Source organism: Medicago sativa, chromosome 3, assembly GCF_051527215.1.
Source record: "Medicago sativa cultivar Bolivia chromosome 3, Bolivia_mono, whole genome shotgun sequence".
NCBI lineage: Eukaryota > Viridiplantae > Streptophyta > Magnoliopsida > Fabales > Fabaceae > Medicago > Medicago sativa.
The window spans coordinates 84,069,185-84,097,184 of NC_140751.1; the positions used below are offsets into that span (position 1 = coordinate 84,069,185).

Genomic DNA, 28,000 nt, shown 5'->3' on the forward strand with positions numbered 1-28,000 from the left:
ACCAAATAAGTTCAAGAAAATTTAAACCCTATGTCCTCTGATACAATTCAAATTAAATTTTTCCACTTTGTTTTATAGTTTTTATTTCTTTCCTTCGAAACTTTTTTATTATTCTTTGCCGGGACAACTCATCATTAGCGGGAATATATGTTTTAATAAAACAAAATATAAAGCAAATTAATCAAGTGATTTGGTTCAGGATAATTGTTTTGAAAAATCCGAGTTTAAATCTTGACCATATCAATCTTTAACTAGATTTTACCTACTTTTCGATTGAATTTTGGATGACTAGAGTTTCATCTTTTTGAGAACTATAGTGGTTTAAGATAGAAAAAATATACATGTTTAGATTAATTCAGGGTATATGTTATCATCTCTTCAATGGAGGTAATCTCAACTTTATCTATTTTTATTTTTTTTGTCAAGATCTCAACTTTATCGTTAATGATTATCTTGTGTAATTGCTTGTTATTATAATGTTGTGCGCGTATGCAATAACATTTTTTTTTTGAATAAAAAAATAAATAAATTACATTACATTACATAATACATAGAACATAAAAAATAAATTCTATTCCATCCCCTTTGTTTGGATTGGTTCATGTTTGTAGATATTCATCCCTTAGCATGATAGATTCAAGGTACTTAAATTGTGAGATTGTGATCTCTATCATCGAATTTGTTTGTTTTAGTTAGGTGGAAATCATGGTGCAATCTAACATAATTGAATGATGTATGTTTGCTTAATAGGTATATGAACTTTGTATAATGATACCAAAACACCATATCTTCAAAAGTACAGTAGTTCGAAAAAGTTATTATGATATTTGTTAAAAGGATCATGTTATCTAATATTTACGGGACACTTGTTAAGAAATAAAATAAATAAATTTTGTATTAAAAATAACATTTTTCACACTTTTAAAAGGTTGATTATATTAATATTAATTTTAAAATGGTTTTACTATATTCTATTCTTTAACAATGATTTCTAATGAGACACATAAGCATTTTTTAAACTGACTTTTTTAAAATACTAAAGAAACAACTTGCTATGAATCAATTTTGGAAGTGAAGTAAATAAATACATAAAAAAAAGGCAAACAGAATAGAGCAGGTTTTTTATTTGTACGAAATAAAGGAGTAGTGGCTGCCTTATAGTTTAGTTTACTGCAAGTGCAAACTGCAAAGCAACGCGAGGCCGTGAAAGCGAGTTCCATTGAAAAGAAGCAATGAACATAGACGATAACGTCGCTTCTTCATCCCCAAAATTCCCGGTTACCCAACTCAATTTCTCTCTTGAAATCAAGGTATGTGCGCCTCTCACTCTTTTCTTCTTCATTGTTTGGAATAGGATTAGGTTAATATTGATATTCAAAACTATTATCATTCATGTTGGTTAATTTGCTTTACTTCTCAGGGAAACAAAACTGATATCATCATTTCCAGTTATGAAGATCATTTTATGGTGAGTCAGGGTTGTTGGATATGTACATGCATCTATGTTTTTATTGCAACAATTCTTAATTTTCTCACTACTTTCAGGTTGTTGCTACTCAAATAGGAGCTATGGGGACTATACTCCATGCCAGGTTTGCATCTCAATTCTCTGCTATTTCTTTTATATACTTTCAGAAATTCTTAAATTTCACATTTCCTAAGGACTAAGGTTTCCAACTATACCACACCTAAAATTACACCCACCCCACTTAACTTGAATAAGGGTCTATTTGGATTAACTTATTTTAGCTTATTATAGTTTATGATAGAACATTATGACGTAATTTGATCCATGTAGCGTACCCCACTTAGTTGGATAAGGCTTGTTTGTTATTATTGTATCTACCGGCGTAAGTATTTGTGTGACTATTTGGAATAGCTTTTTAAAATAGTTTATCACATTTCTATAAGTTGTTTTTAGCTTATTTCCATAAGCTTTTTAGGATAACTTAGAAAAACAACTTATAGCTTATATGAAAACATTTTGACTTTTATTTTATCTTTTGTTATTGAAATAGCTTATACATAAGGACTGATATGATAAATGATTATATTAAGCTCTTTATCCAAACATGGCCTAAGTAAAAATATTCTATAATATCATGCTCAAATATTGACAGGAGTTATTGGGTATACATTCAATCCTAATGGTTTCACTAAACTTCAACCAAGCTATGAAATAATAGCTCGTTTCACTATCAATCATGATGAGTACCGGGGACTTTCCCATATAGCCATGCAGGGGCGAAGGGCTTCAAAGGGATGGGGTAGCATTGGCTACCCCAAGAGAAAAAAAAAATCTTGAATAACTAGCAAAAGTTTTATATATAGCTACCCCATAAATATATTATTTAGCTACTCCAAACAATTTTGTTGGTTAAAAGAGATATTATATTAATAAAAATTGATAATTTATTTAGTTTAGTGTCAAATATGGATAAATTTGTCTTCTTAAAACTCCATAGAGCTCATCTTTTACAAATAACTATTGTTAGCTTTTATTTTCTTTGTTGTTGTCTCATTAAATATAAGTAAAAAATATTGTGAACTTATTTTACTTATCGATTAAGTTTAATATATTAGTGTTCACAAAAAAAAAAGGGTTAACATATAAGTTTGTAAAATATTTTTTATTTCTTCTTTATATTTGGCCCCCTCGTAAAAAAATTACTAGCTTCGCCGCTGTAGCCATGTTTGAATGTGAAACCTAGGCATGGAAAAGCTGTTGTGGGTTGTGGGAACTAGGAGTTTAGAGAGTTTGAAATTCCACATCACAATTTACTTTGAAACTAATGATGCTTATATTGTACACATTTGTCTTTTCAATGCCAGGAAGGAGGAAGGGATGTCAATTAGCCCAACATTCAATGTTTCTGTTTTATTTGGCAAACGAGATGAGGTAAACTTGCCTATACTTGCATTCATTTGTTTTCTTTGATCATTTCCTTGGAAGTTTTGGGTTTTTGTTTACGAAATGCTTTGTTGCAGCCAATGTTAGTGGCATGTGCACGCCAGCTGATTGAGCATATGACGTAGGTATTCTTTCTTGTTAAGAAAAACTATCCAATTATAAATATTTCTGGAGTTTTCAATTTCGTTATGGTATCTTTTGGTCTAAATTAATAATATATATTTGAAAGATCGCTCGAAAGCAATACTTTAACTCAGCCATGAACCTTGCGGTTGTATAATTTAGTAAATCGTTTTCGGAAACCATGTTAACCATCCAATTTCTGATTTGCAGTTTGTCTGGCGTCTCTAGGCCATTGGTGCTCTCACTTGGGCTTAAAGACCATTCTGTGGTACATTTTAGCTGATTTGTTCTTCTTTACTGGTAATGAAAAGGAAAAAATAGTTAAGAAGTCTTACCCATATACCAATGTTATGCAGGAGACATTGAAAGGCATTGTTTCTGCTGTGATTGACAAGAGGCTGTGGTAATGAATTGATGATGAAAGTTCAAAATTCAGATTTTAGTATGCCGGAATGCGCATAGGTGGAGTTGCGAAGTAATATTTGATTACCATGTGCTGATTATTTTTCTACTTAATATTGTTTGTTCGACAGTAAATCTAATTGTATTGACCTGTGGCACTTTCAGATTATAGTAACCAATTTACTTTTATTACTGCAACTTAATCTCATTTTCTACTTTAGCTGTGACAGATTGAAGTATTTAATTATTGTTATCATGTTATGCAAACTTAAGTTAATATCTTATTTTTAACTACTCATTAATTTATTGTGATTGCATTTGACGACTCAAAGCAGTGATTGGACTTTGATGTCACTTGGTCATATTTATAACAATTTCTTAATATTAAGCGTTGCTTGTCAAAAACATGTATGCAGAAAAAAATTAACTGAATTCTTTGCTAATTAACATAGAAACAGTGAGGATTTTATTAATGCAGTGTCCTGCATTTTATCATCCTGATTACAAGGTAGAAAAAACAGAAGAAAAGGAACAAAGGTAACATTCTCAGAAATAATGTCGGATATACACCGAGTACGGGATACAAGATATTCTCTTCACTTGTGCCTTCGACTTCAATGGAAACACTGACAGCTATCTATTATTTGGGGAGTGGATTATTGTAGAAATTTGAAGACCATTTTGGGGTTTATGCCAATCTAGTTTTCTTTTAAACCTATGCAGTAACATAGAAATAATGAAACTTAACAAAATTTTACAGTAGTACACATTCATTTTGAGAGTTAGCCATCCTTAGATTCTCTTTGCTCTCTAAAATGACTTGAAAGCAATGTGAAGTTGGTGCTGCATTTGACTCACAACCTAGGTCCCTCTGGTCGAGTGATATCAGCTAAATCTTCTCTATAAGGAGTATAACTCAACTCTAACTGACCATCGTTTACGAACCCCTTTTCCACGTGGGTTTGCATTGCTGGGTCATCCTTAACCTCCACAAACGTTACAACAGTGTCTTTTCTGAATGTTAGATAGATAACTGAGACGATATACAGTGCCATTAGAGGAAACACAATAAGCCCGATGAACACATTTGCCACCTTTGGTAGACTGTTATGAATTATCCAACCCACAAAAGCAGTAATGAGGTAGTACACATTGATTCCAATGATTCCCAAACCCAGTATCCATGAGATGATAATGATCTGCACCAAAATTATGTCACATTTTTGGCTTATTTCAAAGGCTTTAGCTTAATGGGCAGTGACCACTTTATAGTACAAGGAAATAGGGTAACTTACAATGATAGAATTCTTGTGAGGTCCCATCTTGGTCCTGCTGCTGCTAAACTTAAGGAGTGGAATTAAAGCGAATGGAAGCTCAAAAGAAAGTATCATCTGCAAAAAACAATTTTAATTAGTTTATCTGCATAATGTCCAATATGTACACATACGCAGAAGGAAGGGAGAATGGCAAATTCTAGAATATACAAACCGATGCAATGATAATGAGTCTTCCAGCTCCAGAAGAACCACCAATGATAGATACAACTAGACTTGGTGCTATGGCAACAATCCTAGTCACCAAGTTCCTTATCCATTTTTTCATCTTTAAGTCCAAGAAACCCTATAGCAACAACCAAACAAAAACCCAAGTTTAACAACACCTTATACTAAAACTTTTAAGTTTTTAAGTGTTGCTTAGTATTTAGTGATATTATGAAATAACCTGCATGATAAACTGGCCTGCATAGGTTCCAGTGATGGCAGAACTTTGTCCTGAGGCTAGCAATGCTATGGCATAAATAGTTGAGCTTGAACGTCCTAACACATTCTAATGGACATTAAAATTAAACACGTAAGATGTAAATAGTTGCTTAATTAGGATTAAACTTAATATCATGCTTTGACCATAATAGTTGCAAAGTGAACTAAATTAGAACCTGGAGAAGGAAAGAAGCAGAGTTAAGGGTAATATCATTGCAACGATCAGCATTCTCTCCAGAAATATCCTTAGCTTTGCAAACAGTGCCAGTCACAGAAATCATTGCAACATTGATTAGAAATGCAACAAACAGAAGCGAAACCACTTTCAATGAGAAAGTATCTGCATGCATCATTGATGCCACGCTTAGTCCCGGGTATTTTTCGAGATAGCACTAGAGCAGAGTGGAGGAAAAGATTGTGCCTGCAAAATTTTGTTAGGAAAAAAATCAGCAAGGATAACATTTGAATCGAATTTAATGTAAAATTAGGTTAATTGTAACTTTATTTATTGAGTTCACGCAGAAAAGTGTGTGTTAAATTTAAGTAAAAGAAAAGAGGAGGAAGAATATATATACGGCATGATAAGGGCACCCAAAAGGGCAATAGCATCGCCTACAGCACCATTTCCGCTGAGTTTGGGAACAAACATTCCCTCAATTACTCCTTTAGCAGGGGGTTTTACATAGCTCAATTCACCAAAGAAACATGCAGCCATTACAAATACTAGAATTGAAATCAGCAGTTCCAACTTCCTCACCTGTATATGCCCAAACATCCCAAAAAGTAGAAGTTAAGAGATCACTAACAATGCAATTAAGTGCATTTGTATTCTCTAGAGTTCAACTATTTTGTAATTGAAAAAGATTAACAATAATTTAATTTTGATATACTTTCAAAGTAAATATTGATGAGAGGGTAGATAGCTCGGCTTTTTTGAACTAAGGATTAAAATAGTCAATGTAATGGGGTTCAAATCAAACACTAGCGAGGGAGAAAATTGTAACATAACAACTAATATATTAATGAGCTACATTAAAGGATGGAATATTTTAAAAAATATGAGTTCGATTCTTGATGAAATAATTTTTGATTAAATTTTACTTATTTTTCATCCGAACTCGGATTACCGTATCGCGTTTCCCTTTAGGGTTAACACACCAAAGAGAAAGGAAAAAAATTGATTTTTTTTGTCAAGTAACACGGTGACTAGAAATTTACTCAAATAAGTGAGAAATCGATGCTCGAACCCCAACTTTTACATATTACAATATCTCTACCGGTTAAGTTAAGCTCACGGAAAGAACACAAAACAATGATTAAAAACCATTGATTGTTAAAAAATAATAATGATTTAATATCAGAATTTCAAAATATAATTTATAGTTTGACCATGACCTATATGACCTCTCTTCAAGGGAGCATCCAAGTGGACATTAAAGACAATAATTAATATGTTTAGGAAAATGTTGACGAGTATCATGAGATATTGTTTAAGGGAATGAATTCTCTCAAGTAGAATTCTCTCCATTTTTCTCCATTTTACATCTACACCATTAAATATGAGAGAGAGAAGAAGATATTAAATTATAAAGAATCATGATATTGTGTGTGTGGTTGAGACGTATCAATTGGAAAAAATAGAGAAAAATACATCTGAGAGAATCCATTCCCTCTTTAAATATGTTTTTATGAAAATATGTGTATTTATTGTATTGGAAATTGAAGTATTTGACATTTTTTTTAAGAATAATTTAGTATTGATTTAGAATGCTTAAACGGTGTCCACGTGAGTTTAACTCGGTTGGTATGGACAATGCATAATATATGCAAGATTCGTGGTTCAAACCCCGACCACCACAAAAAAAAGAATGCTTAAAAGGTGTCCCGACACTCCCGTCCCTTTTTATGGGAGTAATTTATAAAAAAAGTTTTGTCCCTAAATATAAGATCATATACAAATTTCTAGATATTACTTTTTTTTTTTGAAAATATAGTACACCTTATTACATTATCAATTTGTCTTGATATATGAAAAGTTAACATTAAATATATATTTAATTAAGGATAATCTAGTAATAGTCACATACATTTGAGACAATTTTGTTACTCCAACAATTTTTTTTAATACCTGTGTTTTTTTTAAACAACTCATATAAAAAGAGGGTGGAATCTAAGGTGAGGGTTCACTTAAGTCCCTCACCTAAAATATGGGTGGACCATCTTTAAAAGCCATTAGATGAAAGGACTAATGAGATTGTATAATGTGTTAGCCACACTAGATTGCACCCAACAAATTCTTTTTTCTCTATCCCCCTTATCGTCCCTTCCCACCATTTTGTCACGGTGGTTCTCTGCCTCCCCCACCCTTTTCATTCAGATCTCTGTATAAATGAAATAGGAAACCACCATCTCCCATCTTCTTAAACTTCTATTTGCAATCATCAATACAGAACTATACGCTTTTTATTAAAATGGAATTGATTCCAATTACATATGGAATTGAATTCCAATTACATGGCCACAACCTTATGGGCATTTGTCACTGTTCAAATCTTAAAGAACAACTTTTTGGCCAACACCTTTTTCATGCTCCTTACACTATTGTGTTTTTTTTTATGGGATCTTGTTTCTTCTAAATTTTGAGGAAGTTCATGCACCTTTCATTGTTGTCTTTCAACCAAATGAATTTGATTCCATATTCTGTAATTTTTAATTTTCAAGTTTCACATGGGAAGAAACATGACAGAAATTAACCTAACACATTATGAATAATCAACAAAATTTTGTGCAAAATTTTAAGAAATGAAAGAAATTTTAAATGAAAAAATGTTGGAATGAAATGGGGATTTTGGCAATAAACTGTGTTGATGAATTAGAGGAAGCCATTGTGCATGTCGTGTAGCAGCAATAGAGGAACATGCTAGGAGAGAGAGAGAATGTGGATAGATAGAGGAAACATGAGATGGGATTGAGTGTGGCGGTAACTAATGATATCATATAGACTAATTTAATCTAATGGTCAAAATAAGTGGTACACCTATTTATGACTTAATTGAACCCTCACTCTGTGAATCCACCATAAAAAAAAGAGACCGAGGGAGTATTTAATATCGGAATTCCAAAATGATAAGCTATGGTTTGGCCATGACCTATATGACCTCTCTTCAAGGATGCATTCAAGGGCATTAAAGACAGGAAAGATACATTACATCAAAATAGTAGAAGTCGGATCGAAAAGCTAGAAACCATGAAAAGGAAAAATCAAAAGAAGAGATATGTTATTTTATTGGGAAATGTTAACTTGTGCCCTCAAGGCACAAGTTAATGAGTCAAATGTAGAAACTTTTTATTAGAATTTGTGTATTGCATTTAATTTGTTGACTTTTAATTAATTGAATGCACAAATGTTAATGAAATATTTATATTTTAGGATTGCTTAACATGTGCTCTTAGGGCACAGTAAGTTAACATGACCCTATTTTATTTAATTCACATTTCATATAGTTATTACAAAAAGATAAATTAATTACCCCAAATCTTTGTAGACCCAAAAACAAGAGAGTGCTGCACCCAGTCAACAGAACCCCTCCCCATACAGGGATGTGGAATAGTATGTTTAGTGCAAAGGCAGTCCCAATCACTGCCACGATCAATTTTATAACATTAGTGTATATATAGAAGAGGATAAATAGGAATATAAAAAAAAAAAAATCATACACAATCATTCACAGTAAAAAGTTTTAGTTTCAAAATATTACAATCATATATGATATATGTGTTTTATGAACACTATCATATAATGTTGGGGAGTATCAGGACATCCAATATTTTAATATGGATGCGTGCATGCGGGCTAAACGTTCAAAACTAAATCTTGACATCCAATATTTTTCCTTGATGTGAGGCTAACCATTCATGCTTGAATTTTAATATATGTGTGTGCGTGTGCATGCATGCACATGAATTTCTAGCCGATATAAAACTAACCGTTCAAACTTAAACTTCAATATACGTGATGCGCGTGCATGTGTGTTTGATGGTGTCAATATTTTTAGAATTGACCATGTAAATGACTAAAATACATATAAAAAATGTATTTTCCTTTTAGTATATTTAAATTAAATTCACATAAATATTTATTTTGAATATTCATATAAAAATTGTAATTTTTTTATGAAATATAAAATAATGTGATGTACATGTAAATAAATGGCAAGGTGATGAAATTAAAATGTATTGTATATATAAAAAATGAGCTTTTTTTTTAGTGTATGTAAAAAAATGTATTGTGTTTTATTGATGAGTTAAATTTAATGGTTTTGATTATAAAGGAAAAAACAAGGTGATGAACAACAGAAAAAGGAATTAGCACCTTCAGGTATGTCTGCAGCTATGACAGCAAGTTCTGCTAATATCCATAAGCAGTATTTCACAAACCATGGGTACTCAGCTTTACAAATTTCTGAAAGGTGCTTTCCTGTCAAAATTTGAACAACAAATATCAAATAATGGTAATATCATAGATAATGTCTTACATAGATGCCCCACGTTTCCTATTTGAGCTTTTGTTCTTGTGAAAACTATTTTAGATAGGAAAAGTGTTTTTTTTAGACATAATCCAATATTATTATTTGATTAACTAACTTAGGATAGAGACTTGGATATATGAATATACTATGATATGGCATGATATCGCCCAACTTTGTAAGGTTTTATATTTATTTGTTTATTTATTGCATGATTCTAATAGAATAAATTTAATTTTCAAATATTTAATAAAATATATCACTAAAGAAGTTTGCGAATGTAATCTAGACTGTGACATCAAAATTTTATATGTTTATGCAACTACAACACAACCAAAATTGAGGTCTTACCAGTGCACACTCCAAGATTTGCAGCCAATGATTGAATTATGCAGGCAAATATGAGTCCAATAAGTATGATCCACAGCAACTGAATACATCAGAAACATTATATTTCAATTATTATTATTTTTCAATGGATTTCAATAATATTATTTCACTTAAAATATCAATATAATTATTTTTGGTGTAGTTTGTTGTCTAATTGTTTTACCTCATATCCGTGGTTAGCTCCAGCTTGCAAATCAGTTTCCACTGCAAAAATGACAAATATGTAAGTAAAAAAATATTGAACTAAAAACAAAATTTAAAGACAAAAATATGTCTCTAATTCTGCACTGATAAAAAAATTAAAGAAGAATTAAATTTTTTGAAAGAAAAAATATACACCCTCTGAACACTATTATAAGCAAAAATCAACAACATTTAAATTCATTCATTAAATGATGTATGTGGTTTATATTAAGCACCATATACATCATTAATTGAATGAATCTAAAATATAGATTTTTGATTATAATAGTGACCGGATAGTGTATATAATATGACACACATAGAGATAGAGAAAATTACTATTTCCGGGATCAAGGTAGGCCAAGGAGACAAGAAAACCAGGACCTACATATGCCAAGAACTTCTTCCATCCTGGTTTCTGTTTTCATCAATGGATCAAGTTTATCAAATACATCAAGTTAGTAAAGAGTCAATGTACAATATTAGTTCCAAACGGAATAACTCCAAAAAAAAAGTAGACTTTAACTTAATTAGGGATTAATAATTTGTTAGAGCTGAAAAATGCATTCTATAGTACCTGATCTTGCTTTGAGGAATCATCATGGTTATAAGGAGGTGTGCCAGAAGGGGTCACATTAACGGCTACTATACGGTTGTTGCTACCATTATTCACTTCTTGATGTGCCATGTTTACTATTCACTCTTAATTTCTCTCTAACTCTTCCACTTGATGATCACTATGTGAATGATGAAAGAATGAGTTAGCTATAGTATATATAGCTATAGTGTACACACGCAAGTTTTATTTAATTTTTTTAATATTGAAGACCACTTAATTGAATAACTTGTTAGTTAAATTAATTTGGCATTTGGACACAAAAGAGTTCCATTTTCATGCCTATTAAGGGATGGGGCACGTCGCATGTCACTATCTTCAATAAAACCAAATTATATATCGTGTGTATGTAGACATTTATTTATTTTAATTACTATAGGAGTCTTCTTCGGAAAATAAATAAATAATACCTACAGTACATAGAACCATTCCTGTTATATATCAATAAATCTCCACGGCAATTCCATTAGGCATTTAAGATATATCACTATTAGCAAAAAGAAAAGAAAAAGAAAAGGATATATCACTATATTTCTGTTTTTTTTAATAAAGATCTCGTTAATGTTTTATTTTATTTTATTTGAGTTAATTGCAATTTGGTCCTCTTACGGTTGTGCAATTTTAGTCTTTTGATTGTGTGAGTTGGGTCTTCAGGTGTTCCAATTGTTACAATCGTATATTTTGCTATTAACCGTATAATTTTTAATTTCAGCATGTCAATATGCATGGATGTGAGTTGGTCTTGGCATAAGTCATTTTGACATGCAGACATCTGACCAATGGTGACTTTGATTAATAGCTTCATTTAACGACCTTCCTTACATCATTTTGCCAAGGCTGTTTAATTCAGTGTCAGATTAAGTTCAATATATCCTCGTGAGTTTATCTCAAGTTTATCTTAGTTGGTAGAGGCAATACATAATATATGTAAGTTTTGGGGTTCAAACCTCGGTCACAAAAAAAGACTAAATTCAATAAAAAAAATTGTAAGGAGACTAAGATCAATGTTGGCAACATATGCTTTTGTGGCTAATAATTAAATGTTATTGTAATTATTTGGGTGGTGTACGAGGTTTGAACCCCGTACTTTACATATATTACGTATTATTCTTATCAATCGAAATTTGCTAAGCCACGGGAGACAAAATTATTTTATACGTGGGGGACCGAATTCATACAATTGGAACCTAAGGACTTGCATAATTGATTGAGACACTAAAAGTACAAATAAGCATACTTATTTTTATTTAATTTGATGTCCTTTTAATAATTAAGAAATTGATTAAAAAAAGAAATTGCTTATAAAATTAGGATATTCTTTTTTGACCATTTTTTTTCTTCAGGAACGTGCTTTTCTCTTACTACATTTATAACTGGATTTCGTTTTAATTATTTACTTAAATTAAATACACTGCTTATAATAATTATCTACTTTTTTTTTGACAAAAATTTATCTACTTAAATATTACTTCATCTGTTTCTATATATTTATTTCTTAAGTTGTTTTGCACAAACCAAAAAATAGTTTTGATTAATAAAGGTTTTAACGTAAGTGTAAAATAATTCATAAGATAATAGTATAACGGACAAAAGAAAGTAGTTAATGTATTTTTTAAAAAGTTTAATTTTTATACATTGTCTATTTAAAAACCAAATTACAAAGTCTATAAATCACCATCACAATTTATACGTGTGACTTTAGTTGATAGTGTATTTTTTGTATCCTAACATGAATCAAATCATTTTTTAAATAAAGAACTAGCTCATTAGGTGTATAATATATATATAGGAAATTACATAGGAATGAAATTAAAAAAAATGATAGATAAATAGTCTACTTGACGACCCAAATAAAAAACAAAAAATCTCAAGAGAAGTACTTTTTTTTTTTTGGTGGTGGCCGAGGTTCGAACCCCGACCTTGCATATTTTATGCATTGCTCATACCAACTGAGCTAAGCTCACGAGGACCAAGAGAAGTACTTTGCTTATAATATCTTTGTTCATAAATATAAATCTCTTTTAATAAATTTCTTTGTACTTTTTTTTACTAAGAACCCTCCGAATTTTCCCTAATCATTTTATTAACAAAATATCCTTGATATTATCACTTGGAGTACAAAAAGAAATAAATGTTATAAGGGAGAAAATAAGCTTTTTCTTTCCTTTAAGAGTATTTTTATATAAAAAAAGTTGATATTTTTTTTTTGACAAAACAAAAAAAGTTGATATTTTTACCAAATTAATAAATAAAACAACTATATAATATTTATATAAAAAATAATTTACTAATAATATTTTTGAAAGGATAAAAAATATTTTACTAATAATGAAACTATACATATTTGAGCTTGCATTTTTGGTAATACTAAATTTTGGTTTAGTTGATCGGGTATGACGGTAATGTGATTTATAATTCTAATATCAATTGATAAAGAAATTTTACTAAAAATTGAAAGAATTAGCGAAAACCGTATTTTTATTTATTAAATTTTATTTTTTTCTTTTTTCGTCAAGTAGTCTAATGGCCGGCCGGAGCTCAAACATTTTGGTCAAGTACACGATTGCATATATTTCATCTTCTCTTTATCATAATGGTCCACTAACTAAGAGTCCAAACTGTCTAAGTTTTAATTAACAAGTTAAAAAAACGGACATTCTAAAAAATTAAAATAGAAAAGTTTTCGGGGTTTATTGGATTAGGATTTTAACGGATAATTTTCATTTAAAATTAAAGCCTTGAGGATTTTAAAAGACTTTGCAGGATTTTAATGACTTTGATGATTTTAAAAAACTATCCAGATTTACAATTTGAATTTCAAAAGATTTTATTAATTTTAAGGACTCGTTGAAAAAAATGATCAAAACACACCCTCTTTCACAATATTCTCAACACAGACTCTTTTATTTATTTATTTTTTATTTTTTTAGGGAGAGATGAGAGGGGGAGGGGGGGGGGGGGGTGGGAGTATGAGAGAATGAGAGAGAGCGGGAGAGAGAAGTGAGAGAAAGAGAGAGATTTATAGATAGGGGAGGAGGGAAAAGAGAGTGAGAGAGAGTAAAATCTTAAAAGAAAAAACAATCTAAAGAAATCTCATATTTTCATGAAAGACTTTTTCATGCTAAAATTTCACTATAAAATCCCACAAAATTCATCAAAATCCAATTTATTAAACAATCCTTCAAAATTTGAATGATTTTAATAATAAATATCACAAGACTTTTTTAAGTGATAAAAAGTCTTGATTGAATACCACAAGATTTTTTTAAATGACAAAAATTCTTGATTGAATACCACAAGACTTTTTTAAGTTGGAAAGAGAATTGATTGAATACCACAACTTTTTCATGATAAAATAGTCTTTTAAAATCTCCTAGAATCATAATCCAAAACACCCCTATTTTCTTTTAGGAGATACCATTTGTAGTGAACTCTCAAGTTCATTATCAATTTTTTTAAGGAACTACTATCAAATTATTAATAAGTAGTAGAATCGGACAATATCAATATGTGATTAATTATCTTAAAAAAAGGCATTTGATTATGATCATAACGTTTGTCTAAGAGTCGTTTTCGTGAACAAAAAACAAAGCGATTAATTGCCTCTTAGATTCCTTTCATTGCAAAGTTGTTGTCATTTTCATAATCATGTTTGATTTTTTTCTTCTTCCATAATAATGTTTTCTTTTAGGATATAATCATGTTTGATAATATATATATCAATCCAATTGTTTTGGAAAGGTGTATTGGATCTATTGATAAGTAAATATGAAAGCAAAACAATATAAAATAATTATCTAGGTTGATGATTCGCAGGGCTTAAGCCATAAAATTATTGTTGAATTATATAATTGAGGTAGCGGCCTGCAAAGTGCATGTTTCTATGGCTTCTATGGTGCAGTTTGGCATTTGTTATTTATCATTTTAATAAGGGGAAATTACACTCACCTCCCTCGAAGTTTCATTGAATGTCACAAACACCCCTTCTAGTTTTAAATTAATCACTTACCTCCCCTAATTAATTTTTCAATTGACAATTACCTCCCTCTTTTGTTTAACGCTGTTTGTTGTCCGTTAAAGTTCATTGGCATGTTCCCACTCGCCCGAGGCTCTCTACATATTTCTTTCTTTCTTTCTTGAATTATTTCTCTCAACTGACTTATTCCTCTTTTCTTCTATAATAGTTGTATCGGTTTCTCTAATATTTCATGTTTTTTCTTGAATTTTGCAGCATCCCTAATTGGGTTTCCCTATTGTTTTCGTTTGGACATGTCCTTTGTTGAAATAGGTAACATCATAGGAACAAACGGATATTCATACAAAAAAATAACCGGCACACTATTGTTAAGTTTGGTTTCTTATTGTTATTACGGGAACAAATGGATATTCATATCCAAGTTTCGATTATTTCCTCGAATTAGTGGGTTGTTGATTGTTGCAAATGGATGCCATACCACAATTGTTGTCACATCAAACTATTAATAAGTTGCTTCTCCAATATAAAACAATTTGGCCGGTTAATTTGTGTCACAAATGCGCATATAGCAGAAAGCATAAAGAAAGACATAACAATAAAAAAGGAAAGTTGCAGCTCACAAATGGGTAGGATTGACAATGCCATAAAAGCATAGTTACAAAATTGAGAGAGGTTTTGCTGCCTTGGTGAGAAAAACGAAAGCTAGGACATGGTTGAAATTCATAGAACCGAATTGCAAGGGAACATTTCGTTTTTTCTTTTCCTTCGAAGTTTATTTGACCAACGGTGTTAACCACAAGGGAGGTGAATGTCTAATTTAAAACTAGAGGGGGTGTCTCGTGCCATTCAATGAAACCTCAGGGGAGGTGAGTGCAATTTCCCCTTTTAATAAAGGTGCCGGCACTATCACAACAAAAACAAAAACAAAAAGTTGATGGGAAGAATTCGTTCGTTAAATCCCAAAATAATTAATACACTTGATCATTTCACACATATTAAGTAAATTATATAAATGAAAGAGAGAATCGATATTTACCCAAGTCTTTGTGAAATTTATCAATTTGTTTTGATTTATATTACAATTTAAATTCTATTTGTTTGTTTTGATGCAAACTCCAATTTAAGTATAAAATCTCATGTTATCATAACAGGTACTTCCTCCGTCCTAAATTATAAGTAAAAAAAAAAAGAAAAATCACACTTATTAAAAAAACTAAAACATAAGAATTTGGAGCATAGTTTTTTGTGTTTTCTTTGGAAAAAGTTTTATTGAAAGATGTAAAAACAATTTTCATTGGCTATTGGTTATGGAAAAAATGAAAGAGAGAGAAAATTGAATGTAATTTGCATTTAATTTTATGATAATAAACAAAAGTTTTTCTTGGAAAATGGATTTTTTAAAAAAACAAGATTAAATAGGATAAAAATTTGTCTTTTTTGCTTATATTTTGGGACAAAGAAAATAAGTTTTTTTGCTTATATTATGGAACGGAAGGAGTATTTCACAGGCGTAATTAAGTAAAATTTCTTGTGATTCAGTAAAGTAAAAAGACCAAAAATTTCATTATTGTTAAATCTATTCATGTGGTTTGATGAAGAATGACGTCAAACATTTTCTATAAAATAAAGTAGATGTTGAATTGGAAGTGATACAAACACTGTTAATCAGAAGGCACAATTAAAAAAAATCAATACTGTGTAGGAGTAGAACCTTAGTAGTACTCCCTCTGTTCAAAAATAATTGACCTACTTGATCATTTCACACATATTTAAAAAATTGTATAAATGAAAAATAAAAGATATTGAATTGAGAGTGATGCAAACAATATTAATTAGAGAGTACAATTTAAACAAAATAATTAAAGTTGTATTGAAAATTGAAAAAAATCAATTATTTTAGGATAAATTTTTGTTGTAAAAATGTCAATTATTTTGAGACGGAGTGAGTAATACGCGAGCCCGACCTTGAGGGAGTGCAAGGTGCTCAATCAAGCCGGGCCTCCAAAAGCTATGGGCCTCGAAAAAATACCCACCCCCACTTAAATAAAAAATATATGTGTTACTTCTTTACACGTTTGAGTTTTTTCTAGACTTCAGTTCTCCTATCATAAATCTAGTACTATCAAACCACCCCAAATTTATATAATCACTTAAGCGATCTATTTGAAAACCTATTTCATTGAAAGAATCACAACAATCATTTCTTTTTCACATAAACCATTCGTTTTTCCCTTTCCCACAACGGATAAGTGACAAATCCAAACGATGCCGTTAGTAAATTCTACCTCTCTTTCACTTAATTTTTTTTTGTATTTCGTTTCATGTTTAGAATCCTTTCGATTCTGATTTTTTAATAAAGCTTAGCTACAAAAAAATGCGTTATTATTTTATTGGGGTCTATTTTAAATAGAGAGTCGAGCCTCCTATTTCATAGGACGACCCTGGTAATAAGTATAATTGAAATATGGGAAAAGTTGCTTGGTACGTGGCTGTCAGACGAAAAGCACGAAAGTATTATATCCATTGAATTATTTATAATATAGCCATTGAATTGGGTTTTTATTTTAGCTTTTATTTTTTTCAAAAATATAAATCACAACCCACCTTTATCGTGTGCAGGTCGTAGTTATATATTTCGTATCATATACTACCTCCGTCCCAATTTAATTGACACAATTTTATTTTTCACACATATTAAGAAAAATGTATAAATAAAGGGGAAAGTGGAATATATTGTATTGGGAATGATGAAAGTTGTATTGAAAATTGAAATGAGTCGGTTATTTTGGGACACTTTTTTTTAGAAAATGGGTCGGTTATTCGGGACGGAGGGAGTAGCAAAGTTGTTGAAATATTCATAAGCCCTGAGTGTTGACTTTCACCTCTTTGAACTATTCATAAGCTCTTTAGTTGAGCATAATTTCATACTAGTTTCATGGCGAAATATTTGAGTGTCATTGGCCTTTGGTGTCATTGATGTCTTTAATTTATTTTAGATAAGAGAGAATGATGGGCAAATGCTTAAAATAAATGATTTAAATGAGAAAGAATAAGTGGTTAAGAGAGAGATAGAAACAAATGCATCATGGCACCAAAAGTCAATGAATGATACTAAATTGCAACTCATTTTCACGAGGCATCATTGTTGATAACTCCCTTACAAACTAACCGAATTTAATGCAATATTTAGTGGCTCTCTTGCGAACGAACCGGACCCTGCGGTTCTCACACGCCCTATGTGTTTCTCGCCCTATGCATTTTCCCAGCCTATGCGTTTCTCGAGCGCTCTATTTTTTTTCTCAAAAATACCATTTGTTTGGATTATATAATCTAAACCCTTTTATAGGAATATTCATATTATATAATTCGAAACATAATGAAACTCATAAATTGAGTTTTAATTGATATCAAAGGTCTTTGACATCAATACTTGGCCCACTCAGGAATCCGTGTTCCAAACTATTCAGCAACACGCATTGTTTATAAAATTATCCAATTGCTCATTTTGGATTACTAGAAGTGGAATATTTGGGTCATGCAATATATGTTTGGTTCTGCATTGATAAAAATTGATTTTGAATGAATTAATTTTGTCTAAAGTCTGTTGAATGTAAAGTGATTTATGTTTCGATAATACATTTATGTAAAATTGAATTGAACAATGAATTTGAGTGTCAAAATCAATTATAGAATTCTAATTTCAAGTGCAATGAATTCTTGAGGCATACTTAAAAACAATCAAACATATCTTAATCAATTATACACCTATAGAAACAATTTTGACCCCTCTAAAAATGAAATCAAACACACAATCAAACATACGCATATTCTCTGGTGATGGAGTGGCTATGAATACATACTGGCTATGGCCCACGCCTCAAATTGTCAAGCAATTAAGGGGTTTATTAAGGCTTATGCTAAGGTGGCAATCCCACTAACTGACCTGCTTAAAAAGAGGCATACTTTTGTGTCAAGTTATCTTTTCTCGTTTAGGCATTATCTGTTGGGCCATAAGTTTGTGATTAAAACTGATAAGAAGCGTTTGAAAAGCCTCTTGCAAGTCATTATAACAAGGGAATTCCTGAAAGCCATAAAACAAGGGAATTCCAGAAACTAGTAGCTAGAAGTTGAAAATTATCTGTTGATAGTTGAATAACACAGTACAATTCCTCTCCATCTTGTATGCTTAATTAGAATCATAACACAAAGTCACCAACTTTCTTCATAATTTATATTTCATGGGAAAACTAAGCATTTTAACATCAAGATATTCTTCTTATAGTTCAGAAAGGTAGAGGTAGAGCTTTTGTTCTTCTTTCAATCATTCTTCTATGTTCTTTTAAACATTCTACAGTGAAACCTTCACTAGCTTGTGTCAAACATTTCTAAGGCCCTATTTGTGTTAACTTCTAGCTTATGAGAGCTTTTCAAGTAATGTAAGTATTTGGTAGCCATGAAGAGATTAGATGAGAAAAGATTTTAAAAAAACAAAGATTTAGAATCTAATTTCAAGTTTCAACTAATAGGGGAGCTATTATTCAGAAGACAGTCTAACTGTAATATCATTTCAATTTGTCTATTTCTATAAATGTTTTCTACAACCGAAACTACAACCGCTTTCTATCATTAGAATGATTTGAAAGATATATGAATTTTCCAGCTTCAATACAGAATCCCTTCTTGGTGTGAAATGCGTTTGATTCATAGCCTTGGATCCTTTATTCTGGTAGCGGGATATCAGCTAAATCTTCTCTATAAGGAACATGGCTCAACTCTAACTGACCATTATCCACAATTCCTTTTTCCACTTGGTTTTGCATTACTGTATCATTTTTCGTCTCGATGAACGTCTCAACAGTGTCTTTTCTGAAGGTAAGGTAGATAACTGAGGCAATATAAACTGCCATTAGAGGAAACACTATAATCCCAATGAACACATTTGCCACCTTTGGTAGACTACTATGTATTATCCACTTCACAAAGGCAGTACTGAGGTAGTACACATTGATACTAATGATTCCAAAACCTAGTATCCATGAGATTGTAATGACCTGCACATAAATCATGTCACATTTTTTCGATATTTAATTGAGAATATTTCTAATCCTATCTTAGCATACATATCGAGGAGAGAAAAGGAAAACTCACAATAATAGAATTCTTGTGAGGTCCCATTTTGGTTGTGCTGCTGCTAAACTTAAGGAGTGGAATTAAGGCGAATGGAAGCTCAAAAGAAAGTATCATCTGCAAAAACAATTTTACTTAGTGTGCATGTAAAATGTAATACATATGTGTTTGTACTAACGAAGCAAAAAATGACAACATCTAGAGTATACAAACCGATGCGATGATGATAAGGCGACTAGAGCCAGAAGAACCACCAATGATGGCAACAGCAAGACTAGGTGCTATGGCAATGCATCTAGTCATCAAGTTCCTTTTCCATCTTTTCATCCTTATGTCTAAGAAACCCTATATCACCAACCAAACAATCTAAATTCAGTAAATCCTTCAACAAAATCGTTAAATAGCTTTATGATACTTCTAATTTACCTGCATGATGTACTGTCCTGCATAAGTTCCTGTGATGGTAGAACTTTGTCCTGAGGCAAGCAGTGCTATGGCATAAATGGTTGAGCTCGATCGTCCCAACACATTCTACATACAAGTTTAATGAACATCACAATTAGTGCATGTGAGATATAATTTGGTGGTTACTGCTTAGTTAGGATTAAACTTAAACATCATGATTTGACCATAGCAACTTATTATATACTAGTAGTGAATTAAATTAGGAACCTTGAGAAGGAAAGAAGCGGAGTTAAGGGTGAGATCATTGCAGCGTTCAACATTGTCTCCAGATAGGTCATTGGCAGAGCAGACAGTGCCCGACACAGAAATCATTGCAACATTGATTAAAAACGCCACAAACAAAGCGAATCCACTCTCATAGAGGAAATATCTACATGCTTCCTGCACAATATAGCAGATAGGTTTCTATGTGATGTATAAATAAGCAAAGCAAACCCCACGATCTACCAATGTCTACATAGAAGTTAAATGTGCAATTAGGCACAGTTTTGAATATAGTTTAAGCTGTTTCATTTTATAGCCATAGCTAAATTTATTAATTTCCTGAGTGGCTTACATTGATGCCTCTCACAGAATTAGGTACTTTTCTAGATAGCACAAGAGCAGAGTGGAGGAAAAGATTGTGCCTGCATTTTGTCCAAAGAAGAATCTTAGACGCATAAACATTTAAGAGATTACTGTATGATATAAACTTTTGGTTCAACATTTTATTAAATTACTCAACAATATTTATTTTATAAAAAAATTAATGATGGACAAGTTATATAGGAAAAGAAAGTATACGGCATGATAAGGGCCCCCAAAAGGGCAATAGCATCGGCTACGGCTCCTTCACCAGCCAGTTTGGGCACAAACATTCCCTTAAGTACACCAGAAGCTGGGGGATTTACATAGCTCATTTCAGCAAAGAAACATGCAGCCATTACAAATACTAGGATTGTTATCAGTAGTTCCAACTTCCTCACCTGTACAAAAAAGGTACATGTAACATATGTAATCTTAAGGGTAAGGAGAATATTTATTAAGAGAATTTTCAGTTTCTAGAGTTGAACTAAAATGCTGTTGAGAAAATATAGAAACTAGATAAAAACAAGTAAAACATAATTTCAAAAACCATGAAATCCACATTTTCTTCTCATCGTTCAAAATTACATAAATTGTAGGGGATAATCAGAGAACATTGTCCATTTTCAGTAGATCATGGACTAACTATAATATTTATCATTGATATATTGAAATTCAAAATATAATTTGGTAGGAGGCCATGATATCTCATTGAGGGGCATACAAGCAAGGTTTTAAATAAAGATCACATCGCCCGTGACTGCGTTTTAGGTCACATCGCCCGCATTTGACCTCAATATCAAGGATCGTGGGGGTTGGGGGGTAGCTCACTTGGTTGAGCTAAGGGATTAAAGTAGTAAAAAGTCCAGGGTTCGAATCCCGACAAGGGAGAAAATACGGATATTTGCCATTCAAATAAAAATCAAGGATTGATACTGCAACTGTCATCGTGACCACTGTTCAAAACTCAGCACGCATGTGCTCATTAATAAATATACTAGTTACATAAAGATAGTAATAGTGGGAGTGGTAGCCGTGAACTAGAGGAGTCGATTTCTTTTTTTAATCTTAACCCTCCGGTTCTTAGGGGAAAAGGGTCCTAGTAAGTTGTGATCCGCGGTTCCACCGATAGGTAAGTAAAGTCTGGTCGAGAGTCAAATCTAATTTGAGGATAAGTTCAAATTCTTCAGTTTAAAACTTGCAAACCATGACAAATGAAATCTAAAAGAGATAAATGAGAGAAAATTCAAACATCATCATTTGATTTTAATATCTTATTCAAAAATATTTTATAAATGTTCATATTTCATAATTACTGCAAAAAGCTACATTACCCCAAACCTCTGCAGACTCAAAAGCAAGAGAGTGCTGAAGCCAGTCAACAGAACTCCTGCCCATAATGGGATGTTGAATAGTATGTTGAGAGCAAAGGCTGTCCCAATCACTGTCACAATCAAGTTTAGACAAAATTAGTAACTATACTACAAAGTTCATCACTTTGTTAATTGTTAAATTGAATTAGTTTGATTGAAAAGGACAAAAATACAAGACGGTCGATTAAAAGAAATATAAATCACCACCTTCAGGTATGTCAGCTGCTATGACAGCAAACTCTGCTAATAACCATAAGCAATACTTCACAAATAATGGATATTCAACTTTACATACTTCTGAAAGGTGTTTGCCTGCCAAATATAAATAATAAAAGTTAGTATTCTCAGAGAAAAGTATCTTACTGTCTCATTTCTTGTCCTTTCATTTATAACTTAAATTTCTTATTATAAGGTTTTATTTTCTAAGCATCTTCTTCATTTAAGCACTGTTACATATCGATATATTAATATCCATAGCAACTATTAGATCAAACTGATTACACAGGCATAATGCATAGGGCTAGTAAGTTGATGATTGACTTGGGCCTTATGAATTCTATTTAGGACGTATCTCGGACAACCATGAGACTTGAATTTTTCTAAATACTCACCGGTGGTTACGCCAAGATTTGCAGCCAATGACTGAATTATAAGCGCGAATATGAGTCCAATAAGTACCAACCACAACAACTGAATACAACAAGAAGATATCAATTTCAAAGCTTATCTTGTTTTTATAACAAAATGTTAGAAGAAGGAGGAATTTTTTAGAAGCAGGGCTAGAACCCTGGACTTCCTTCTTATTACTCCTTCAGACTTGTTAAGGTGGTTGAGATTGTTTTACCTCGTATCCGTGGTTAGCTCCAGCTTGCAAATCAGTTTCCACTGCGAATTGTGAAATAACAAACAACCAGCCAATAAGCACAAACACATAGAAGTTAATCAAAAAGAGATAGAAAAAAAAATAAGTTTAGTCCCTAAACTATAGCATTCATCAATTTAGTCCATGCTATTAAAATATTGGGGACTAAATTGACGGAATGTGATATACTTTAGGGGCAAATTTGAAGGATTTCATATACTTTAAGAATGTATTTATTTTATATAGTTTAGGGGCACAATTGAAGAGAGAGTGATACTTTGTGGACTAAATTGATGATCTATCAAAGAGAAAAACGTGAAACCAAAAAGGAGAGTTACTTACTGTTTCCAGGATCAAGGTAAGCCAAAGAAACAAGAAAACCAGGGCCTATATATGGCAAAAACTTTCTCCATCCAGATTTTTGTGTCTATCAATGCATCAAGCACACAAAGAATTAATTAACGTAATGTACTATTGTTAAAAGAAACTAGGCTTGAAAATTCTTTGTGCACCAAAACATGTATATATACAAGAATTGAAAACTTGAATAAATTAGAAGGAATTCACAAAGACAAAAAAGAAGTACCTCGTCATGATTTGAGGATGTTTCCATAACTTGATGTTGTTGTTGTTGCTGCTGCTGCTGTAACAAGTCTGCCATTACTCTTTCTGTGATCTACTTGTCACATTTTTCGCTTTGTGACTTTTGTTAGTCCAAGAGCGACTCAATTGGATTCATTCAGCAATAAACAATGAAATAATTACAACTTGTTTTGTATTGGCATTTAAGACGGGTCAAAGAACAGGGGATCATAAATGAGTATGACTAAATCATATAAGTAAGTGTCTGTGTTTGTTTATTCACATAATTACAACTTGTTTTTGTTTTGGCATTTAAGACGGGTCAAAGATGAACAGGTCATAAATGAGTATGACTAAATCATAGTAATTAGTGAAGTTGTTGAGGAATAAAATCACATGCAGTTATATGATAAGAGTTTGACTTTGTAAACTTAAATGAAGAATACATATTTTAATATGCAATAATTTTGTACGAATTGGCACGAGATGTGTTTAAGCAACTGCATTTTCGTTTCCTATATACTTATGAGTTTTTACAATTAAACATAAATTAAAAGTAAAAATAAGCAAAATGGAAACTCCACATCAGAAAACCCCAGCCAATCACGAAGCATATACCACAAAGAAAACCCCAGCCAATTGATTTATAAACAAAAATAATATGCATGTGACAAATACATGACCCTTACAATTGTTATTCATATATTTTGTTACAATTAAATATTAAATATAGGTTACTCTTCCTTAACCTTTAATCAATTGTAACAAAAGTGAGCAAAACCGTGGACTAAACTTTCAAACTTTAATTTCAATTTTTTTGTTACCTAGAATTAATTTCAACAATCAAATTCAAAACCGTGGACTAAACTTTCAAACTTTACAAAATACTCCCTCCGTCCTAAATTATAAGAAAAAAAAATTCATTTTCTTTGTCCCAAATTATAAGCAAAAAAGACCAACTTTTATCATATTTAATCATGTTTTTTCAAAAATTATCTTTTCCAAAGGAAAATTAAATGCAAAGTGCATTCAATTTGCTCTCTTTTTCATTTTCTCTAAAATCAACTACCAATGAAAATTGTTTTTACATCTTCCTATAAAACTTATTTCAAAGATAACACAAAAAACTATGTTACAAACTACACCCTCCGGTCACAAATACTCTCTCCGTTTCAAAATACATGTCCAATTTTTGCAATGTGCACTATTCACTTGACTTACTTTGACTATACTTTTTAACTAATGTATAAATACAAATATTAGGATGTAAGATGTTGTTTGATTTGTCTCGACAAATATTTTCAAAATATTAAATTTTTATAATTTTTTACTTTAGATAATTAAAGATATTAACGGTCAAAATTGTGCATTGGCATATGTGAAGTGGTTGACTTGGACATGTATTTTGAAACGGAGGGAGTATTAAGAAAACTAAAACATAGTGTACTATGTTTTAGTTTTCTTAATAAGTGTGATTTTTTTTTTTTGCTTGTAACATGGGACTGAGGGAGTAAGACGGTAGATAATTAAATTGGATTTTTTTTTACCGTAATTAAATTGAAACTTATGTGGGGATCTTCTCTATACAAGGATGCTTTTTTTTTTTCAGAGAAAATTCTAACAAAGGAAGTTATGAGATGCTAGAACTTTTTTAACTATATGTAACAAATTACTCTCATTCCTATTCCAAGAAACTAAGAAAAAAATTTGTTAGCATTGGGTCCCTAGAAAGACATCGATATGAGGACGACGAGGAAAATCTCTTTGTTGTGGGGAACGGGAAAGCACTCTCCACCCCTTTATATCATATTTTCAACATAATATTAAAATGTATAATACCATCCAAGGACCACTTAAGTTACCTCTTATTAAATGTATAATATAAGTTACCATTATCGGGAGGAAAAAATATAATTCATAGACTTCAGCTCCCCAATGGTGTTTGGTCTTCGATAGCTCTATTCTTCAACAGAGGCAAAAAAAAAAATCCAAACTCTTTTTTCCAACATTCAACCTAACCATAGCCACGCTTTCAACGAAGGTATCCATCCTACCATTGATGAAGCTAGCAATTTATCGCTTTTGAGCCCCGTTACTAAAGAAAAGGTTACCGCTGCCCCGAATTCCATGAAACCTTATAAGGCGCCCGGTCCGGATGGTTTCCGGTGTATTTTCTTCAAGCAATACCGGCATATAGTCGTAGAAGATATATTCAATCTTATGAGTTCTCGCCTTTCACACCGGTTATTTTGACCCCGGCATACCGAATACTCGATCTCTCTCATCCCTAAAATCGATTCTTCCAACACTTACAAAGATTTTAGACCGATCAACCTTTGCAATATTGTTTACAAGATCATCACCAAAGTTTTAATCCATCGACTAAGACCGGTTCTTGATACTATATTATTGGACCCTACCAAAGCAGTTTTCTACCGGGTAGGGGAACTTCGATAATGTCATTGTTTTGCAGAAATTATACATTTCATGAGAGGATCTAAAAAGAAGAAAGGATATGCCGCTTTCAAGCTTCGACTTGGAGAAGGCTCTTGATAACGTCAATTGGGATTTTCTCAAGTCTACCCTTAAAGATTTTGGATTTCCTAACATCACTATCAATCTTATAATGCATTGTGTAACTTCATCCACTTTCTCAATCCTCTAGAATGGGAATAAGATGCCTCCGTTCAAGCCTACTCACGGTCTTCGACATGGTGATCCGCTATCTCCTTATCTTTTAATCCGTTGCATAGAGAAGCTTTCCATTGCCATCAACAATGCTGTTATTCGGGGAAACCGGGAGCCCATCCACATTGCTAACTCGGGCCTAAGATTTCCCATCTCCTCTCTCGCAGATAATGTTCTCCTGTTCTCTAAGGCAAAAAACTCTCACCTTAGATTTATATCTTATTTATTTGACCGTTTTAGTCGTGCTTCGTATTTAAAGATAAGTTTGTCCAAGTCTAGATCTTTTTATTTTTCAGAGTATCCCTCGAAGCCAAAATTGTTAAACTAACATCAATCTCTGGAATTAGAAGCACCACTCCACTTGACAAATATTTGGGCTTCCCATTCTTAAAGGGATGGCGAAGAGGAATGATTTCTATTTTATTTTTGAGAAAATGCAATCCGTACTCGCTTCTTGGAAGAATAGATTGATGAACAAACCTGGAAGATTAACTCTTGCTTCTTCGTACTCTCCTCCATTCCGTCTTATTACATGCAGACTAGTTGGCTCCCTTAATCTATTTGTGACAACATTGATCAAACAACTAAGAATTTTATTTGGAGAGGCTCAAATGAGAAAGGTATTCACCCGGTAGGTTGGATTAAAAATTTCCGTCCAAAGTTTCTTGGTGGCCTCGGTATCGGACCAGCTAGGGAAGCAAATGTTTGCCTTCTTGGGAAGCTCGTTTGGGATTTGGTTCAATCATCCGACAAACTATGGGTTAATCTCATCTCTAACAAATATGCAGCCGGTAATAATGTTCTTCAAGCAAATGCGAGTTCGAGTAGCTCTTCTATTTGGTCCTTTATCATCAAAGCTAAACATGTCCTTAAAGAAGGGTACTCTTGGTGTGCGGATTCCGAATCTTCGTCTTTTTGGTTCACCAATTGGAGCACTCTTGGCATTCTTGGGTCTCTTGTCCCTTATATTGATATCCATAACTTGCAGCTCATTGTCAAAGATGTTCTCTCTGCTAATGATCCGCACACAAATATTATCTATACCAACCTATCTCGAAGGCCTCTCGATCACATAAACCGCATTCATATTAATTTCAATGATACCGTTGAAGATGTTGTAATTTGGAACAACCAAAAAAATGATACTTATTCTCCAAAAAGTGGATACAATTGGCTTCTCAAAATTGCCAATTCGACTCGGTCAAAATTTGCCTTTACACTCTTGGTCTTGGATTTGGAAACTTCAGCTTCCCGGAAAGTACAAATTCCTTTTTTGGTTGGCTTGTCATAATGCTACCCCAACTTTATCTTTGCTGGATCACAGGAACATAGCTCCTTCTACTACTTGCTCTCGTTGCGACGCCCGGGATGAGACTTTTCTCCATTGGGTTCATGACCGTACTTTTTCGCAAGCTTATGGCACCACTTAGGCTTCCCTAATGCTGATTTTTT

At 32.1% G+C, this 28,000-nt stretch overlaps 5 protein-coding genes across 5 annotated transcripts; 2 read left to right on the forward strand and 3 right to left on the reverse strand.

The window, feature by feature from the left end:
* The first annotated feature begins 1,106 nt into the window (after positions 1-1,106).
* On the forward strand, positions 1,107-3,708 carry LOC146941118 (proteasome assembly chaperone-like protein). Its single transcript, XM_085754909.1, has 7 exons — positions 1,107-1,310; positions 1,421-1,468; positions 1,546-1,592; positions 2,833-2,899; positions 2,989-3,032; positions 3,245-3,302; positions 3,391-3,708. The coding sequence occupies exons 1-7, from the start codon at positions 1,233-1,235 to the stop codon at positions 3,439-3,441; spliced, it is 393 nt and encodes a 130-aa protein (XP_085611035.1). The 5' UTR covers positions 1,107-1,232; the 3' UTR covers positions 3,442-3,708.
* Positions 3,709-3,859: 151 nt separating this feature from the next.
* Positions 3,860-11,042, reverse strand: LOC146941119 (metal transporter Nramp6.1-like). Its single transcript, XM_085754908.1, has 12 exons — positions 10,873-11,042; positions 10,635-10,713; positions 10,276-10,316; positions 10,074-10,152; positions 9,569-9,673; positions 8,727-8,836; positions 5,772-5,953; positions 5,373-5,617; positions 5,159-5,263; positions 4,925-5,056; positions 4,732-4,827; positions 3,860-4,635 (listed from the first exon to the last, which is right to left on the reverse strand). Exons 8-12 carry the CDS (start codon positions 5,547-5,549, stop codon positions 4,291-4,293), a joined length of 855 nt encoding a protein of 284 aa, XP_085611034.1. The 5' UTR covers positions 5,550-5,617; positions 5,772-5,953; positions 8,727-8,836; positions 9,569-9,673; positions 10,074-10,152; positions 10,276-10,316; positions 10,635-10,713; positions 10,873-11,042; the 3' UTR covers positions 3,860-4,290.
* LOC146941120 (metal transporter Nramp7.2-like) lies at positions 5,711-10,983 on the reverse strand. Its single transcript, XM_085749927.1, has 7 exons — positions 10,873-10,983; positions 10,635-10,713; positions 10,276-10,316; positions 10,074-10,152; positions 9,569-9,673; positions 8,727-8,836; positions 5,711-5,953 (listed from the first exon to the last, which is right to left on the reverse strand). The coding sequence occupies exons 1-7, from the start codon at positions 10,981-10,983 to the stop codon at positions 5,711-5,713; spliced, it is 768 nt and encodes a 255-aa protein (XP_085606053.1).
* Positions 11,043-19,393: 8,351 nt separating the features above from the next.
* On the reverse strand, positions 19,394-24,009 carry LOC146941121 (metal transporter Nramp6.1-like). The gene is made up of 13 exons (XM_085754910.1): positions 23,865-24,009; positions 23,621-23,705; positions 23,261-23,301; positions 23,028-23,106; positions 22,624-22,728; positions 22,378-22,487; positions 21,263-21,444; positions 21,036-21,105; positions 20,687-20,860; positions 20,441-20,545; positions 20,228-20,359; positions 20,036-20,131; positions 19,394-19,938 (listed from the first exon to the last, which is right to left on the reverse strand). Exons 1-13 carry the CDS (start codon positions 23,937-23,939, stop codon positions 19,606-19,608), a joined length of 1,587 nt encoding a protein of 528 aa, XP_085611036.1. The 5' UTR covers positions 23,940-24,009; the 3' UTR covers positions 19,394-19,605.
* Positions 24,010-26,537: 2,528 nt separating this feature from the next.
* Positions 26,538-27,839, forward strand: LOC146941122 (uncharacterized). The gene is made up of 2 exons (XM_085749928.1): positions 26,538-26,738; positions 27,138-27,839. The coding sequence occupies exons 1-2, from the start codon at positions 26,538-26,540 to the stop codon at positions 27,837-27,839; spliced, it is 903 nt and encodes a 300-aa protein (XP_085606054.1).
* Positions 27,840-28,000: the final 161 nt, after the last annotated feature.